Source organism: Hippocampus bargibanti, linkage group LG03, assembly GCF_051943395.1.
Source record: "Hippocampus bargibanti isolate YZ-2025 linkage group LG03, ASM5194339v1, whole genome shotgun sequence".
In the NCBI taxonomy this organism is placed as follows: Eukaryota; Metazoa; Chordata; class Actinopteri; order Syngnathiformes; family Syngnathidae; genus Hippocampus; species Hippocampus bargibanti.
The window spans coordinates 5456109-5475599 of record NC_142736.1 but is presented as its reverse complement, the minus strand read 5'-3'; the positions used below and the strand labels follow the sequence as shown (position 1 = coordinate 5475599).

Here is a 19491-nt window from a genome sequence, read left to right as displayed (position 1 = left end):
TAACTCAAATATAAAATGGTCGTCAGCACAAAAACATTCAAAGAAAGTCAAAGTAAAGCCCAGCCTCTTCTTTTTGTTTATCTCTGCGTATTCTTTACATGTATTCGTGACGTGTCGTTTTCTGTAACCTGTTGTTTGACTTCTTCAATAAAGACTTAAAAAATCGAGGTCGTTAACTCGATACTTTGGGATATCGGTGTCATGTATTTTTTGGGCCACATTGTCATTCCGGTTTCCTCTCGGGGCTGTTTTGAATTTGTGGAAAACATACAATACAATACATATTGATTTATATTCCACTATAACAACAGCTGAATCTGTAAGAAAGCACTTAACATGAACAGCTATCATATTGTTCAGTTGAAATATTACAAGCTAATATTAGGACTAACGGTTACCTTTAATCTTTTAACAATTTTGAACGGAATTAAATGTTTACCTTATTGTGCAACGTCGTAACCTAACAATTGGCATGTTTGTTGTGAGAGGGATGACCAAAAAAATCCACAGGCAAGTGGCTCACAGATGATTTATTCCTAACAATTTGATCTAATACAGAATTCTGGGTCTCAGCTCCCAGACACAGAAAATATTTGTGTGCCCTCAAATCATTAAGAAAGACAAAAGACTAAAACAGAAACTGAGGAACCCAAATGTAAAGGTGTACGAGATGCATATCCAAATTTGGCCAACACAAAGAATCCACGGCCCCAATTTGCTCCTTCCTGGGATCTAGTTCACGTCTCTGTTCCCAAGGTATTTCCGGACCTCCAGGCGGGGTGGAAGGTAGATCAAAAGTTGTGTCCGGTGTTTTGTCACTTCCTTTAATCTCTGTTGTCCAGTGTTTGGCCATGTTGTCGTTTCACACTTACTTTGTGTCTGCCAGCCGGCTCCTCTTCCATATCCTGGCACCTGAAACATACGTCTCCGACCAAACACTACCCCTTTGTACTGTTATCTATCTATTACAAGAAAAGCAAAATTTATACTTGTTAAACTTACTATTTTAATGTTTATCTTGAACAATGTTTAATATGGCTAAATAAATGTATTTATTTCCTTCGATATGTAGGAAATAAAGCAGTCACAAAAATAGTAGAGTGAAACCAAAAATGTTTCATCCCCTCCACTTTACATACCGAGCGCACAACAAATGAATGAATGACTAGTTTTCAAATATAAAGTCAAAAATAGTGTCTTATTGTTGTGGACAGTCCCCATTTAGAATTGTGATTTTGTAGTCGAGTGGTTAGCACGCCGACTTCACAGTGTGTAGGTCGTGATTTCAAATCCAGCTCTGAACTCCCTGTGTGGAGTTTGCATGTTCTTACCGGGCCCGCGTGGGTTTTCTCCGGGTCCTCCGGTTTTCTTCCCACATTGCAAAAACACGCATGGCTGGCTGATTGAACACTGCAGAAAATGAATGGATGGATGATTTGTGTTTTTGAAAAAGGCACGTATCATTTTAATGCTTCTTTTCCCTAAAAACAATTAAGCATGGAAATGTGTTTTCTCCAAATTGTGCCTTCTTATTGTACGTCCTTTGAGGAAGAGTCTCCTCTGGCAAATGCTGGAGCACAAACGGAAGAACGTGAAGGCTTATCTCCACAGTGTTGTCTTTCATGCCTTGTCAAATTTTCCTTTCGAGTGAAGCCTGTCCCACAAAGTGAGCAGGCAAAAGGTTTTTCTCCGGTGTGCGTTCTTTTGTGCACATTCAAATGCAACTTTTGACTGAATCGAGTTCCGCAAATTGAACAGTCAAAGGATTTTTCCTCAGTGTGTGTTCTCGTGTGTTTGTTCAAGTCACCTTGTGAACGAAAACATTTATCACAACTTGAACAGGCATAAGGTTTTTCCACGGAGTGAATCATTTTGTGGCTTGTTAACTCGTGATTTAAATAGAATGCTTTACCGCATATTGAACAGGCAAATAATTTTTCTTCAGTGTGCCTTTTCGTGTGTTTGTTCAAGTCACCTTGTGAACGAAAACATTTATCACAACTTGAACAGGCATAAGGCTTTTCCCCAGAGTGAGTCATTAAGTGGCTTGTTAACTCGTGATCTGTATAGAATGCCTTACCACAAAATGAACAGGCGATGTTTTTTTTATCCGTGTGTCTTATGGCATGCTTTGCTAAATTTGATTTGTCAAGAAATCTTTTCCCACAAACTGAGCAGGAAAAAGGTTTTTCTCCAGTGTGCGTTCTTCTGTGCACATCCAAATGTGACTTTCGACTGAATCGAGTTTCGCAAATTAAACAGGCAAAGGGTTTTTCTCGGGTGTAACATGGTGTGTGGCTCTCGAAATCTCTCTTGACAGAAAACCGTTTCCCGCACATTGAACAGGGAAAAGGTTTTTCCCCAGTATGTGTTCTGATGTGGTTTGTTAAAGTTGTCTTCCAACAAAATTGTTTCCCGCAAACTGAGCAGGCAAAAGGTCTTTCCCCAGTATGTGTTCTGATGTGGCTTGTTAAATTTGTCTTCCGAGAAAATTGTTTCCCACAAACTGAGCAGGCAAAGGGTTTCTGCCCCGTGTGAGTCCTGGTGTGCATTTTCAACGTTGACTTACTGGCAAAGGTTTTGCCACATTGGGGACATTTCAGACGCCCGTTGCCTGCACGACATGTCGGATCACCTTTGGACTGTTGCTCATCCTCCGTGTCAGAAAAGCGCGAGGTGACGTCGTCGTCGTCTTCTTCAGAAAGTGGAGCCAAGACGCTGTCCAAGTGGGATCCTCCTTCTTGTTCTCCATCAGCTTCTTCTTTCTTTAACGGAAACTTGCTGATTTCCTCCTCCCGCTCTTCTACTTTCACGTGAGGGTGCTTCCATGCTTCCTCCTCATGACTTTGGCGGAGTTCTAGATCCTGATGCTCGAACCCGGAATCTTCTTCTTTGAGGTCTGAGGGGGCAGAATTTTTTATCCATCACACACAAGAAAGTTGAAATAAGATGAAGCACTTGTGAGCTAGCAGACGGAGAACGCGTATGACAGGGTGCCCAGAGAAGAGCTGCAGTATTGCATGAGGAAGTCTGGAGTGACAGAAAAGTATGTCAGAGCGGTGCAAGACATGTATCATGACTGTAAGACAGTTGTGAGGGTTGCTGTCTGTGTGAAGGAGGAATTCAAGGTGGAGGTGGGGCTCTGATCTGTAGCGAGAACAGGGAACTGGTGGGGGAGAAACTAGAGAGGTGGAGGTATGCCCTGGAAAGGAGAGGAATGAAGATCAGTCGCAGCAAGATGGAATATATGTGTGTGAATTGGAGACATCCAAGTCAAGAGTGAGGCTACAGTGAGAAGAGACAAAGAAGGTGGAGGATTTTAAGTACTTGGAGTCAACAGTCCAAAGCAATGGAGAGTGTGGAAAAGAGGTGAAGAAGCGTGTCCAGGCAGGCTGGAACGGCTGGAGAAAAATGTCAGGTGTGGTGTGTGATCGAAGTCTTTCAGCTAGGATTAAAGGAAAAGTGTATAAAATAGTGGTGAGACCAGCCATGATGTTTGGTTGGACTGGAGACAGTGCCACTGAAGAAAAGACAGGAAGCAGAGCTGGAGGTAACAGAGCTGAAGATGTTGAGGTTTTCTTTGGGAGTGACCAGGTTGGATAGGATTGGGAATGAATACATTAGAGCGACAACTCATGTTAGAGGCTTTGGAGAGAGAGTCAGAGAGGCCAGACTGAGATGGTTTGGACATGTCAAGAGGAGAGAGAGTGACTATATCTGTGACTGTAAAGTGTCCTTGGGAGCTTTGAAAGGTGCTTAAAATAAAATGCATCATCATTATCATTATTATCATTATTATTATTATTATTATTATTATTATTATTATTATTATTATTATTGTTATTATTTCGGGAGAAGGATGCTGAGCCTTGAACTGCCAGGCAGGAGACCGAGAGGAAGACCGAAGAGGAGGTTTGTGGATGTTGTCAAAAAGGACATGAAGGTAGCTGGTGTGAAAGAAGAGGATGCGCAAAACCAAATTAGGTGGGGGACACTTATCGCTGTGGCGACCCCTGAAGGGAAAAGCCGAATGGGAAAGAAGATTTGTGAGCTAGCGGAATGTAGCCACGAGGGAACACAAGCCAGTGTCTTATTGTGCCGGTTCCAAGCCAATCTGAAAACGTTCTGCTTCTCAAGACCTTTCTGTGATGGAGTTTGCTAACAACTGAGAGAAACAAGTGGGAGAAAAAAATACCTGCTCTGTGGAAATCAAAACAAGGGTCCAGGTAGCCATGCTGACGTTGTGGCTTAATGTCCTCTTCCGCTCCACGAAATTCCTTCTTGTGTTCTTCTGTCTTTCTCCCAGACATTTTCGCAGAACTTCACACTCACTGAATCTCTTCTGGGCGACGTGGAACTGATAAAACGTTTCTCCGTTTTAGCGGCTAACTGGCTACTTTAGCCATATTAGCTTCAGCGTGCACACAGAAGAGCTGAATCCGGATACTATTCCATCCCCTACGTCATAGTCCGGGTGAATCCACAGCGACAGTCTGTGTCGAGGCTCGACGACGCGCAGGACTCATTCGGGAAGAATAATTGAGTGGCCAAGACCACCATGCCGAGAGTACCGCCTTCAAGCTCAACAGTGCGCATGCGCAACACGTCGGCCATCTTCTATGATGCGCCATATAAAAACCCAATTCCCTTTCTCTGCCGGTCCATAGCTCCCTCGCTTTTTGTTTGATAATAATAATACATTTCATTCATAAGAAGCTTTCAAAACTCCCAAGGACACTTTACAGTCACATGATACGTTTTTTCTGCGTGCACTCAACCCGGAAGTGCAACGGCAGCCAGACGAGCCAGCGTTCAGTCGACCCGGAAGTAACTCAAGTATGAAATGTTCATTGGCACAACAACATTAAAATAAAATTCAAACTAAACCCCCAGGCTCTTCTTTTTGTTTATCTCTTAGAATTCTCTAAATGAGTTTATGACGTGTTTGTTCTCTTTTCTGTAATCTGTAGTTTGACCTCTTCAAGAAGACTTTAAATGAAGTCGTTCACGCGGAACTTTGGGACTTCCGGTGTCAGTCTTTTTTTTTTTTTTGCCACGGGCCAAATTATCGTGACGGTTTTCTCTCGGGCAGTTTTGCATTTGGGGAAAACATTCGATTACAATACTGTTAAGTATATTTGATAATATGAGTAACAAAGTCATGTTAAAGTTATTCTCACAGTGTAAGTTGTGGGTATATTGTCTCTGGTTGCCGTGACAATAAAAATATAATTTATTTGGTCTTGTTTTTATATGTGGTTTCCTTAAAATCGTCTTCAATACTTTATTTGTTTTGTCATTATCACTTCCGCTTCCGTGTCATGTGTTTCGATGTACCAGAGTAATCGCTAGAGAAAGAACGAGAGTAATTGCTCGAGAGAACGACAGTCGAAAGTTTACGTTGTCAAAGTTTATCTACTTTGTGTTTATAAGGTGCACACGGTATGTTATTAATTTGCTTATTTACTGTATGTCTTGTCAAACTTATTGTAATGTTAATTGTTGTCTATAAATGTCTTTTAATTTTCACGGTGTTCCACAATAAGCGTTTATGACATCAGTACGAGGCGTCATCCTTGACCGGGGTAGATACAAACAGTGATTTTACCTGCGGACAAGTGAACATGTGAGACCAGGATGTTGTCATGCTGTTGTGAGCATGTGCACAATAAACGGTCAGTGGGTGAGTTCCCAGACCAAAAACAAACATGGCCGTACGTCCTGATCCTCCCCTGAATATTAGCCATTATTAAGAATAAACACCGACTTTGGGGGCTGTAATAATGACAGACTGCTGCAGGAATGTCCAGCGCTACAAATACAATACATATTGATTTATATTCCGCTTTAACAACATCTAAAGCTGTAATAAAGCACTTGACATGAACAGCGATCATCCATCCATCCATTTTCCAGACCGCTTATTCCTCATTAGGGTTGCAGGGGTGCTGGAGCCTATCTCAGCTGTCTTCGGGTATGAGGCGGGGGACACCCTGAATTGGTTGCCAGCAAATCGCAGGGCACACAAAGACATACAACAGTCACACTCACACCGAGGGACAATTTGGAGTGGCCAATCTACCTGCCATGCATGTTTTTGGAGTGTGGGAGGAAACCGGAGGACCCGGAGAAAACCCACGCGGGCCTGGAGAGAACATGCAAGCTCCACACAGGGAGGCCGGACCGGGACGCGACCCACTGACCTATGCACTGTGAAGCCGGTGTGCTAACCGCTCGACTACCGGGCCGCCAACAAGTATCATATGCAGGAAAAAATAAAGCAGTCACAAAAATAGTAGAGTGAAACCAAAAATGTTTAATCCCCTCCACATTACATACAGAGCACACAACAAATGAATGAATGACTAGTTTTCAAATATAAAGTCAAAAATAGCAACTGTTATTGTAGTTTACATATGACATTTAGAATTGGGGTTTTGTAGTCGAGTGGTTGGCACGCCAACTTCACAGCGTGGAGGTTGTGAGCTCGAATCCAGCTTTGGCCTCCCTGTCCAGAGTTTGCATGTTCTCCCCGGGGCCGCTAGCGTTTTCTCCGGGTCATCCGGTTTCCGCCCACATCGCAAAAACACGCATGGCAGGCCGATTGAACATGACAGAAAATGAATAGATGGATGATTTGTGTTTTTGAAAAAGGCATTTATCATTTTAATGCTTCTTTTCCCTAAAAAAATTAAGCATGGAAATGTGTTTTCTCCAAATTGTGCCTTCTTATTGTACGTCCTTTGAGGAAGAGTCTCCTCTGGCAAATGCTGGAGCACAAACGGAAGAACGTGAAGACTTATCTCCACAGTGTTGTCTTTTATGCCTTGTCAAATTTTCCTTTCGGGTGAAGCCTGTCCCACAAAGTGAGCAGGCAAAAGGTTTTTCTCCGGTGTGCATTCTTTTGTGCACATTCAAATGCAACTTTTGACTGAATCCAGTTCCGCAAATTGAACAGACAAAGGGTTGCTCCCCAGAGTGCCTTCTTGTGTGTTTGTTCAAGGCACCTTGTGAACAAAAATATTTTTCACAACATGAACAGGCATAAGGTTTTTCCCCAGAGTGAGTCATTTTGTGGCTTGTTAACTCGTGATTTAAATAGAATGCTTTACCGCATATTGAACAGGCAAATAATTTTTCCTCAGTGTGCCTTTTCGTGTGTTTGTTCAAGTCACCTTGTGAACGAAAACATTTATCACAACTTGAACAGGCATAAGGCTTTACCCCAGTGTGCATTCTCACGTGTTTGTTTAAGTCACCTTGTGAAAGAAAACATTTGTCACAACTTGAACAGGCGTGAGGCTTTTCCCCAGAGTGGGTCATGATGTGTCTTGTTAACTCGTGATTGATATAGAATGCTTTACCGCATACTGAACACGCAAATTTTTTTTCTCCGGTGTGTCTTATGGCGTGCTTTGCTAAATTTGATTTCTGAAAGAATCTTTTCCCACAAACCGAGCAGGAAAAAGGTTTTTCTCCAGTGTGCGTTCTTCTGTGCTTGTCCAAATACAACTTTTGACTGAATCGAGCTTCGCACATTGAACAGGCAAAGGGGTTTTCCCCAGTGTGCGTTCTCGTGTGTTTGTTCAAGTCACCTTGTGAACGAAAACATTTCTCACAACTTGAACAGGCGTAAGGCTTTACCCTGGAGTGATTCATTTTGTGGCTTGTTAACTCTTTATCTGTATAGAATGCTTTATCACATACTGAACAGGAAAACTTTTTCTCTCCGGTGTGTCTTATGGCGTGCTTTGCTAAATTTGATTTGTCATGGAATCTTTTCCCACAAACTGAGCAAGCAAAAGGTTTTTCTCCAGCGTGCGTTTTTCTGTGCTTGTCCAAATACGATTTTTGACTGAATCGAGCTTCACAAATTGAACAGGCAAAGGGTTTTTCTCCAGAGTGACATGGTATGTGCCTTGCTAAATCTCCCTTGACATAAAACCGTTTCCCGCAAATTGAGCAAGCAAAAGGTCTCTCCCCAGTATGTATTCTGGTGTGGTTTGTTAAAGTTACCTTGTGAGCAAACGTTTTCCCACAAACTGAGCAGGCAAAGGGTTTCTGCCCCGTGTGAGTTCTGGTGTGCGTTTTCAAATTTGACTTACTGGCAAAGGTTTTGCCACATTGGGGACATTTCGGACGTCCGTTGCCCGCACGACATGTCGGATCACCTTGGGACTGTTGCTCATTCTCCGTGTCAGAAGACCGCGAGGTGACGTCATCGTCTTCGGAAAGTGGAGCCAAGAGGCCGTCCGAGTGGGATGCTCCTCCTTCTTGTTCTCCATCAACATCTTCTTTCTTCAACAGAAACCTGCTGATTTCCTCTTCCTGCTCCTCTTCTTTAAGGTCAAGGCGCTCTCGTGCTTTCTCCTCTTGACTTCTGGGGGGTTCTCGATCCTGAAGCTCGAACCCCGAATCTTCTTCTTTGAGGTCTGCGGGGGAGCAATTTGTGTTCCATAACACACAAGAAAGTTGAAATAAGATGAAACATTTGTGAGTTAGCGGAATGTAACCACAGGGGCACACAAGCCAGTGTCTTGTTGTGCCGGTCACAAGCCAATCTGAAAACGTTCTGCTTCTCACGACTTTTCTGTGATGTAATTTGCCAACAACGGAGAGAAACAAGTGGAGAAAAAAATACCTGCTCTGTGGAAGACAAGACAAGGTTCCAAGTATCCAAGGTGAGGTTGTGGCTTGATGTCCTCTTCCGCGCCACAAAATTCCTTCTTGTGTTCTTTTGTCTTTCTCGCAGTCATTTTCGCCGCACTTCACACTCACCGATTCTCTTCTGAGCAACGTGGAGCTGATAAAACGTGTCTCCGTAGTCCGGGTGATCCCAAAGCGACTGTATGTGTCGAGGCTCGCAGGACTCATTCGAGAAGAATACTTGCGTGGCCAAGACCACCTTGCCAAGAGCCCTGTCTTCAAGCTCAGCAGTGCGCATGTGCAATACGTCGGCCATCTTCTATGACGCGCTCACATAAAAAACGAAATATTTTTCTCATTTTCTCCCTGTCCATAGCTCGCTCGGTTTTTGTTTAATAATAATAATACCTTTAATTTATAAGCGCCTTTCATAATTCCTAAGGACACTTTACAGTCACAGGACATTTTTTTTCTGCGTTCATTTAACCCGGAAGCTCAGTGGTAGCAGACTCGCCAACGTTCACTCTACCCGGAAGTATTTCTAATGATAAAATGGTAATCGGTCAATAACATTTTATATAGTTCAGCTAAACCCCCATGTTCTCCTTTTTTTGTCTCTGCGTATTCTCTACGTGAATTTGTGACGTGGTACTTTTGTTTTCTGTAACCTGTAGTTTGACTTCTTCAACGAAGACTTTAAATCTAGTCGTTAAAACTATACTTTGGGACATTGGTGTCATGTATTTTTTTTGCCACGGGCCACATTGTGAACATTTGAATACAATAAAATATATATTGATTTATATTCCGCTTTAACAACAGATCAGAATCATAAAACCTTTAATCGTCCGAAAATGGGGAAATTTGCAGTCCACAGCAGCAATTTGAAAGGGAATGGGGGCGGCGAGGGTAAAAGTTATACAAAAACAATGTATTCCAAGCCTAGTAAAATGTCAGAAGACTGAATGTATCCTGTAAATGTGCAAACATGTTTAATAAAAACTGTACATAGTGCAAGTATCAGAATAACTGTATATTGATACAGGATACCATTTTTAAACAAATGTAAATATGTGATTTAATGATCTTTATTACCACCGAGGTGCATTTCCCAACATTTCTTTTCCTTTCGGTTTTTCCCTTCAAGGGGGTCGCCACAGCAAATCAGTGTCCTCTATCTTTAGAGGTTTGATCCGCATGTTTGTTTTGGCCAAGCTTTTACGTCGGATGCGCTTCCTGACACAACCCTCTGCATTTATCCGGGCTTGGGACCGGCACAAGAAGACTTATGACGTATATTATTTCAGCAGCAGGGACGTATTTTTACACAATGGAGCCGCCGTACCTACCAAAGATGGACGACGGCGCATGCTTACTACTGGTTGTGTTATCTCGGCACTCGATCCGCAAATTTAATAACCGACATGCGTTTCATGAAAATGTTGTCCACCGATTCATGTTCACCGGACATCACTGTGACATTATTCGACTCCAAATGACCTAATTTGAGCTTTGTACTCGGGAAACTCGCCTTGGTGAACATCGAAGCTCCTCTGGCGTATTTCGCTTGCTTGCAAAAAGGGCACGTTTTGTCGGAACACGTCGCTCACAACACATCAAGTGAGTGTAAATCTTTTTTTGGTTTCGGTGGAAATGTGTGAAAGAAAGACGGCGGAGTACAAGGAGGAACTTTGTCCAACCATGGACGACGTGGAGCTCCAACGTCACCATAACAAGTTGGAACATCAAGTGGTATTCCTACGAGCGGGTCGGTTCACTTCTTCCTCTCTAACTCACACATGCTCGGGGATGAGAATTTTCCGCCGATCGCCGGATTTCCGACTTTTTCAGACCAAAATAACCAGATAAAACTAAATATGTACTGTAATCTCGCTTTTTCGCTGTTCATTTCCTGACGCCATACTGATGTCAGTTGGCGGAAAGCGCCATTTTGAATGGATGATCTTTATTTAGGTGCCGTTGATGTCGAAACAGGTAAACGCCCCTTTTGAATAAGTGGACGATTAAAAAATATTAGGCGTTATGTCGGAGGAACGAGAGAAGACGACTTATGGCAGTGTGGCATATGCCACATCAGGTTGAATAGACCGAAGGATTCGCCTTTGTGGAGAGAACATGTTCTAATTTGATAGATTCTAATTTGCAATTAAACAATGACAATAATAATGAAACAGTCGAATGTCAATGGCTCCGTGACTATCCCCATGCCAACGTTAGCACTGCCTCTCACTACAGTGAGAGGCACCAGAAAGCAAGCGCGCAAGCTAATCAGCAGTGTGCAGGCTAGCTAGCAGTAACCTTGCGTATGTACCCGGCAAATTGACTTTTATTCTGATAGTTTGGCTAGATTTTTACCAATCATGAGGAACAGAAAACCATTCATATTAATGTTGAGTATTACCACACAGTTATTTTAAAGAATACATTCTGACATTTTGTTGATGTGATAGATAGATGGATAGATAGATACATACAGTTTATATGCATGTGCCCTCCCGCCTTTTTTCCACTTTTTTTCTTATTTGTCATTCTCATCCCTGAATGCTTCATCTTATTTCAACTTTCGTGTGTCTTATGGAACAAAAATTGTGCCCCCGCAGACATCAAGGATGAAGATTTGGAGCCTGAACATCAGGATCGAGAACCCCCCCAAAGTCATGAGGGGGAGGCACGAGAGCACCCTCACGTTAAAGAAGAAGAGTGGGAGGAAGAAATCAGCACGTTTCCGTTGACTGGCGTCAGTGTGAAGAAAGAAGAAGCTGATGGAGAACAAGAAGGAGGATCCCACTCAGACTTCCTCTTTGCTCCACTTTCCGAAGACGACGACGAAGTCACCTCACATTCTTCTGACACGGAGGATGAGCAACAGTCCAAAGATGATCTGACATGTCGTACGGGCAACAGACGTCGGAAATGTCTCAAATGTGACAAAACCTTTGCAAGTAAGTCAACTTTGAAAATGCACTCCAGGAAACACACGTGGCAGTTTGTGGAAGAGATTCATCCAGAAATCAAATTTAGTAAAGCACAGAATAATACACACTGGAGAAAAACAATTTTCCTGTTCAGTATGTGTTAAAGCATTCTAGAGGAGATGCCAGTGTCACGTCATTTGTTATGATCACGTGATCGGCCGCTAACTTCCAGTAGACAGAAATCCAAGTAAACACAACAGTTGTCAGCGAGTGCGATCATTGTTTTGTAAGATTATGGGTTTCATTCTCAGTTGTGATGAATGAAAGTCTTTGCATTTTAGTACGATGGTGATATCGTGTGTGGTTGTTGGCTGTACGAAGCGTTTTGTGAAAGGATCTGGGTTAAAATTTCACAGAATACCGATCGCTGAAGGAAGAAAACAGCTATGGCTTCAGGCCATCAATCGAAAGAATTGGGCACCAGAACAGAGCGGAGATCGAGTTTGTGGAGATCATTTTTCTTCAGGTTTTTTTCTTTACATGTACAGGTAACATCCGATTTACGACCAGCGCGAGTTACGACCATGACTCTCAGACCCTTTTTTTCCCTACAGCGGTGATCGCTACGGTGGCAGCCCAGCAACTCTGCCGCAGTGTGTTTGCGATGCATTTAGTAGAATAAAGACTCCAGATGGCCCTTCTTGTTTAGATTGAATTTAGCATTAGCATAGCATTAGCATCGTACAAGAACTATTTTTTTTTATCGCTGTCAAAGGACCATATGTAGCGTTGTGGCTGCATTGCCAGATGAGTTCAACATTCAGGATGCCTCATTTATCTTAAAGAATATTACAGCATTGCACAAAATGAGGATACAAAATAACTGTTTCTTCACAAACGCAGATGACAATTTTGGCCAGCCAAGCTCGTGATGATGTCGCGCTACCTGTCACAATGGCACCGGCGGGGGTGGAGCGTCCACCGAAGGCGAGTTGGGCGTCTTCGCTTGGGTCGAGGGTCCCGGCAAAGGCAAAAGCCAAGGCGGGTCGGCCGGGATCAGCGCGCGGGATCGGCTCGACGAGAACGCCGCCTCGGCCCACGCCGCCACCGCCTCTTTGAGTTTTTTTTTCCTTCGGCGTCCGCCTAAGTCCAAGCTTGTGTGTTGGGCGACCTCTTCTGGCTTCTCCGTTAGCAGGGAGAGCGATTTTTCAACGGCGCGTATGCGTGGGAAGCCGTGCGTATTTGGGTCAGCAGAACGAGAGTCATAAAAAATGGTAATACGAAATATAAAATGACACTAAAAGTTATAAGATTTATAATTGAACTGTACGCAGTTTGGCATATAATAGTATTCAATAGAAAACGTTCTTTAAAAACAACAAATTGACATCGTGTACCATTCTGTCGTATAAACTTCGCGTCAGCCATTGTGAATGCTTTTTGATTTACGACCGTTTGACTTGCGACCGTTTTCTCGGAACCGTACCCGGTCGTAACTCAGATGTTACCTGTATATTTGTGCGTAGAAAAATAGGGAATGTTTTTTTTAAAGCAACTTGAAATTCAACTTGATGCATTGCGTGCATATTCAACTATACCTTTTCATTGTTCATTTACCAAGTAAAAAATATGGTAAAGTCATGAGAGTTTATATATTTTTATTATGTTCATAAATGAGTCTTTTGTTCATGTTTCATAAATGTATAAGAAACTATGTTAATTTAGTAATTAATGTTCATAGTTGTGTACATTGTTTTGCAGCCGTTTAAATTATGTTGCTTAAATAATCATGTATTACATTCCCAGGATCTACAAGCAGTGCTCCAAATGATCATGATTATGTCCCACGTATGACCATGGGATATAAAATGTCAGCCATGTTAACTCCTGATAATTCAAAGAAAAGGTATCAGCGTACTCTTAACATTGATCAAGAAGAAGGGGACCAAGGGGACAATGAAGAAGAAGAAGAAGAAGAGAATCAAAGTGCTGCAGGTAAATATTTGAACCTCCATTTCAAAACTAAAATTCCATTTCTTAAAACCCTCACAACCAGAAGATCACTGTATTTCACAAGTCTGTTTTAAAGGAATCATGGGTGTGTGTATGTGTGTGTGGCTACCGCTGCTCACCCACACAAAAAATAAATTGTCCTGGAGAGTTTTGAAAGGCGCTTATAAATGAAATGTATTATTATTATTATTATTATTATTATTATTATTATTATTATTATTATTATTATTATTATTATTATGTGCTAATAACGTTCAATTTAATTACAGTGATACCTTGGCTTAAGAACTTAATTGGTTCCCAGAAAGTGTGTGTAAAGTGAAAAGTGTGTATTCCAAACATTAATTTCCCATAGGGAACCATTAAAATGAGAATAATTCATTCCCAGTTCCCCCTAAAACATTATTTTCAACTAAATAAGCCTTAAAACTACACAAAATTTACCTTATTTTTTGTATAATAAATGCGCTATTGTATTGTAATTAAAGAAATAAACTGTACTGTATAAAAAAGTCGTTTTATTTACCTTTGTGATGGTCGTTGATGGGTTGATGGAATGGATAACTTTTTGCATAAAGTCTTTCAAGGAGCTCTGGGTTGTACATCTTGGAAGTTGTGATATTGCAACAGATGCAGGCAGACAGTACAAACTTCATTCATAGCTGGTTCCCTTGCTTGTATTTTCTCTTCCAATTGTACAGATGGCTTGTGCGGGTTATTTGAGGAGCCTGATTGATGGGATATTTTAACCTTGCAGTCTACACTCTGCCTTTGAACTATCAATAAAGTTGAAACAAGTTCAATTTTCACTGCCATTATGAATCAGGAGAAGCCATTAGAATGTTTAATCTCCTCCACATATTACATACAGAGCGTACAACAAATCAGAATCAGAAAACCTTTATTCGTCCCACAATGGGGACATTTGCAGTCCACACCAGCAATTTGAAAGGGAATTGGGTTAATGAATAACTAGTTTTCAAATGTTAAGTCAAAAATAATGACGGTTAGTGTGGTTTACATATGCTAATTTAAGTTTTGGTTCGGAGTTAAGGCGAAAGGTTTGTTAGCTCAAGCGTTCGTAAGTGAAGGTATCACTGCATTTCACAAGTCTGTTTGCGTGTGTGTATGTATTCTCTGCTAATTACATTCAATTTAATTATTTAATTCCCTGACAAACAACATACTGATTCAATTTTTTCCTTTTACTCTCAGGAAATCATGACCCTTGTCTAAGTGTTATCACAAAACAACATGGTGAGAAGAAGAAGTTGCTTACAAAGCTGGCCAAACTACAAGATGACCTGAGAGAGTGTCACCGCCAACTTAAATCCTGCAAATTTGGGGACACTTTTCTTAGCCAAGGAAATAAGGACGCAAGGACGGTGTTTTTTACTGGAGTTCCCAACCATCTCACTTTCTTGTGGTTGGTAAACTTGTGTGTTGACATAATACCAGTATCAATGACACATACTCCTGCAAGTGTGCTCTTGATGGTACTGATGAAACTAAGACTTAATTTGGTGGATCAAGACCTAGCTTACATGTTCGATTTGTCACGACAAACTGTTCATGAAGTAGTTAGCAAATCACTTCCTGGATTAGCAAGTAAGTTGTCATTTTTGGTGCACTGGGCAGAAAAGGGGGAAGTTATCATGAACATGCCAAAAAATAATTCGAGATATCTATAAGGATTGCAGGGTAATAATTGACTCTTGTGAGGTGTTCATAGAAAGACCTGGCAATTTGACTGTCCAAGGATTGACTTGGTCTAACTATAAGAGTCATAACACCGTCAAAGTTTTGATTGCCATTTCACCAGTTGGAGCTGTAACTTATGTTTCAAAGGCCTTTGGAGGAAGGATTTCCGACAAAGTCATCACTCAACAGTCTGGATTTCTACAGCTGTTAGAACATGGGGATCTTGTTTTGGCAGATTGTGATTTTTTAACTGCTGATGATCTTGCTGCTCGTGGTGCATCGCTGGCCATTCTGCCTTTTACGAGAGGGAAGTCACAGCTCAGTCCAAAGGAAATTGAGACGGCGAGGAGGCTCGCTCGTGTCAGGATTCATGTAGAGAGAGCTATCCAGCGTGTTAAAAAATTTAAGATTCTAAGTACAACTATGACAATGAATCTTGTGCCTCAGTTTGACAATATTATGACAATATGCTGTGGTCTTTCAAATTTGCATCCCAAGTTGGTTTCATGACTTACCACAACTGACATTGAAAGGTGCTTATAAATGAAATGCATTGTTATTATTATTATTATTATTATTATTATTATTATTATTATTATTATTATTATTATTATTATTATTATTATTATAGTATGTTCCCTTTCAAATGTTCTCGATTAAATATGATTCAAATTTGTTTGTTTTTTTTGTTTTTACTTTGTTACTTTGGGTTGAGTGAGCGCTGGTGCGTGTGGCTGCCGCTGCTCACCCACACAAAAAAATCCTGTGACTGTTAAGTGTCCTTGAGAGTTTTGAAAGGCACTTATCAATGAAATTTATTATTGTTATTATTATTATTATTATTAGTAGTAGTAGTAGTAGTAGTAGTAGTAGTAGTATATTATGTACAACAGACACTGGAACTGGAGCATAAATAATATAATGTTGAAATTATCCAAACACATCTTCATTGTTTCACGCTTAATAATAACAGCTAAAATTTTGGTTTGTAATATGTGGCGTCACAGGTGCGCACTGCGGCTTTGATGTCTTTGAAGCCCTTTGATGTATTTGAAGTGCACATTTTCTAATGCATGAACATGGCCATAAAAGCAGCCGTCGCGGGACAGACAAGTTTCATTCGGACTCACACACACACGCAACTCGCAGAGACACGCACAGCGTCGGATGGAGTTTCACATGTACAACTTGCTCGACTCCACGCCACAATTAAGCTCTGGGATACATCTACCAATTTACAAATAAATAAACATCAAACTCTTTAGATATACACAACTATCATAAAAAGTATATTCTTTTTGACCAAAACTTATGAGAAATGACACAAAAAGGATTGACACATCTCTAATAATCTAATTTGAATGGTCCAAATAAGGGAATTAAATTGTGGGTTAAATTAAAAAAGTGAGTAAACCTTGAAAACAATTCATGGTTAGAGTTCCTGTTACATCATAAATTATAGTGATGGGTGCAGCGCAGTGACATGCGGTGAGGTGCATGGCTGGTGAGGCACTGACGTCATCATAGTCAGATTTACAAACATATGAACTCTACAGAGTAGTTTATTCACCATTTGATTGGCAACAGTTAACGTATTTTGTGTAAAATTTCATGTCAGCATTCTTTATATATACAAACTGTAGCATAGAAAAAAATAATTAAAAAAAACGTTTTTATCGTGTTACCTTTACTTGTAAATGAAGTCCATGCGCCGCTCCTTCTGAAGAAAGGCATCGATAACATCTTTGTAGAAGCCTTCCTTATCTTTCTTCAGTTTTAAAAGTCTCTCTGTCTCAACGGAGATCACTGCCAGTGAAGAAAGTCGTCCTTGATCAGTCCTGTTCCGACTGTATGTTTTCAGTGCTGAGAATGACAATCTCGTCTACTTCTTCAACAACAAATGGGGCTGTCATTTCTAATGACATCACCAACTGCTTCAATTAAATCGTTCTGTATTCTGTTTCACAGGCTGGAAAATACAGTGGATGTCCCAAAATGACTCGCTAGCCTGTCATCTTTCTCAGCGAAAGCATGTAATAGTTCAACATAGTTGCCAGGATTAGCAGAGCCTTTACTTTCATCATTTCCACGAAATGCCAGCTGTTGTTTGGCAAGGAAGCAGGTGGCATTGATGAGATCTTTTAAAATCTCCCGGTCTCCTTTACCTTAGCATTGTGGATGCTGATGTTTAGTCTTCGCTCATTTTTTATGAGGCTCCGTTGTAAATTTTTCAGGTCGCAATATCCCATTGTCACAAGTTGAGAACAGAAGGCAGGAAAAGCAGAAAAGGCGCTTTCTTGCTGGACATCCACACAGCCAGCCTTTTCGTGTGTACCAGTCCGCCTGAAAAGAGCGAGTATTGTGTCCCGTTGTCTGAAGCAAACCTTTTACCTCCGGTGTTGGTCTTCCTTTAATTATTACCTCCTGCTTTGATTGAAAGTCCAGTTTAGAAAATTCTTTCAATTTAGATATGTAATCCTCCATTCTGAAAGTGAGGCCAAGCAACACGAAAAAAATGACTGCAGGGTTGCACTTTACTCGCTAATTGTTTACTGTAGCTTTCTGTCTCTAATTCTATTATTGTGCAGATGTGGAGTCGGAAGTATCTCTGGAATCACAAGCGCCCCCTGTCATGAGGCGGGAGAACTGTTTGCCTCACCTACGCACAGCGTTTTGATAAAAATAAAACAAAATAAACACTGTCGTACAGTGTTTATAATGTACAATGACTCTACATTATATACACCAGCTAAACTGTAGAAATTTAGTTCATATACTAAACGTGTTTGAACGCTTTAATAGCGATATGCAGAAGGACAGCAATGCGGTCTCACTGCAGAGCAAGCCAGCACAGTAAGCATAGTGATTGCGCAATCCATGGTGAGACTCAGCCGGCTGCTGCCTCACCGCTCGTCTCTACTTAGTATTTGAACGGTAAATGTGAAAATTCAGCGATTTAGAAAAAAATCCTAAATGTTAAATGGACAAGAACTTTAAAGTACAAATTACTAAATACATATAACTGTTTAATTTATTTTTTTCATTTGATATTTCCATGACAGCTTTCCATGATGACAGGTGAGGCACTGCCTCACCTGCCTCCCCTGACTGCACGTCACTGGTGCAGCGACATCGAGGCGTCGATGCGTGCGTCGAGCTTCCAGGGTCCGTGTCGAATCGCGTATCGCTTTAAGAAAGTCACGTGACTACTACCGGAAACACTGTTGCTAATGGAACCGGTGCGTTCTTTATGAAGTCATTGTTAACCTTTTGGGGATTACGTCGTCATTGCGTTGAAAGAAATATACCGAAACACTCACTATAGAATAGTTATAAACCACAACTTCGGGAGGTTCATATTGTAATAAATGTTCGGTCAAAAATAGCAACAGTTTTCCCCCCTTTCTGGATTCTGTTCTGCGTCGCCGTACAATGACGTTGTAGTACAGAATTAGGCTTTTTTTAACGTAAACAAAGTGATCTCCTTCGTTACCAGTCGGACGAGGGGTGTTGCTTTTTCAGCGCGGAAATCAAGTTTGGGTCGTATTTAATATTTAAGTACGCGTTTAAAAACTATTCTGAATGAACTGGTCGCTTAATATAACGCGATTTTAAAAAAAGGAGTAAATCGGCCCAGGTTAAATGTTTGAACGCAAACCCGTGCAGGGTTCCTAGTCATTATTGGTTTATTGCGTTAAATTGTTATAAAAGTACGACGAAATGTTTAGTTTGTGGCGGGGACTAGGACCAGGACGGGGGGGGGGGGGTATGCTCTTTCCTCAACGGCTACAAGTTTTTATTTATTTATTTATTTATTTATTCACCAATATATTTACTTATTTAACTATTTCTTTGTTTATGTATTTATCTATATCTCTCTTATTTATTTTCAGGACTACGTACCTTGCAAAGATTAAAATGTGTGTTGACATATCAGTGTCTGTATTGTAATGTAATGGACCGACAACCATTATTATTATTATTATTATTATTATTATTATTATTATTATTATTATTATTATTATCCATCCATTTTCCGTACCGCTTAGTCCTAATTAGGGCCGCGGGGGATGCTGCAGCCTATCTCAGCTGTCTTCGGGCACGAGGCGGGTTATTATTATTATTATTGTTACTAAACAAAATCCCCGCGAGCTATGGACCGGGACAGAAAGGAAATTTCGTTTTTATAACGCGT

The 19491-nt window shown here is 41.1% G+C and overlaps 2 protein-coding genes across 7 annotated transcripts; one reads left to right on the top strand and one right to left on the bottom strand.

Moving 5' to 3' along the window:
* Positions 1-515: 515 nt before the first annotated feature.
* On the bottom strand, positions 516-9462 carry LOC148900165 (uncharacterized). 4 transcript variants are annotated; one of them, XM_088991598.1, is made up of 4 exons: positions 8642-9462; positions 8172-8432; positions 2636-2899; positions 516-1410 (listed from the first exon to the last, which is right to left on the bottom strand). In XM_088991598.1, exons 1-4 carry the CDS (start codon positions 8754-8756, stop codon positions 1328-1330), a joined length of 723 nt encoding a protein of 240 aa, XP_088847724.1. In that variant the 5' UTR covers positions 8757-9462; the 3' UTR covers positions 516-1327. The 4 variants fall into 4 exon arrangements, with proteins under 4 accessions (XP_088847724.1, XP_088847721.1, XP_088847722.1 ...); XM_088991595.1 differs by having other exon boundaries at positions 516-2899; positions 8642-9365; XM_088991596.1 differs by lacking the exons at positions 8172-8432; positions 8642-9462 and adding an exon at positions 4196-5024 and having other exon boundaries at positions 516-2899.
* A 228-nt stretch (positions 9463-9690) lies between these two features.
* Positions 9691-15397, top strand: LOC148900164 (uncharacterized). Of its 3 annotated transcripts, none has more exons than XM_088991686.1 (4): positions 9691-10027; positions 11268-11609; positions 13389-13577; positions 14811-15397. In XM_088991686.1, the coding sequence occupies exons 1-4, from the start codon at positions 9844-9846 to the stop codon at positions 15284-15286; spliced, it is 1191 nt and encodes a 396-aa protein (XP_088847812.1). In that variant the 5' UTR covers positions 9691-9843; the 3' UTR covers positions 15287-15397. The 3 variants fall into 3 exon arrangements, with proteins under 3 accessions (XP_088847812.1, XP_088847813.1, XP_088847814.1); XM_088991687.1 differs by having other exon boundaries at positions 9997-10414; XM_088991688.1 differs by lacking the exon at positions 9691-10027 and adding an exon at positions 10432-10641.
* Positions 15398-19491: the final 4094 nt, after the last annotated feature.

Excerpts from the sequence above, each read along its gene's own strand:
- LOC148900164 (XM_088991686.1), top strand. The coding sequence starts at position 9,844 with ATGTTTGTTTTGGCCAAGCTTTTACGTCGGATGCGCTTCCTGACACAA. Across the intron at positions 11,610-13,388 it reads ATGTGACAAAACCTTTGCAA|GATCTACAAGCAGTGCTCCA; the intron begins GTAAGTCAACTT and ends TTACATTCCCAG. Across the intron at positions 13,578-14,810 it reads AGAGAATCAAAGTGCTGCAG|GAAATCATGACCCTTGTCTA; the intron begins GTAAATATTTGA and ends TTTTACTCTCAG.
- LOC148900165 (XM_088991594.1), bottom strand. The coding sequence starts at position 8,756 with ATGACTGCGAGAAAGACAAAAGAACACAAGAAGGAATTTTGTGGCGCG. Across the intron at positions 8,433-8,641 it reads TCTTGTCTTCCACAGAGCAG|ACCTCAAAGAAGAAGATTCG; the intron begins GTATTTTTTTCT and ends GCTCCCCCGCAG.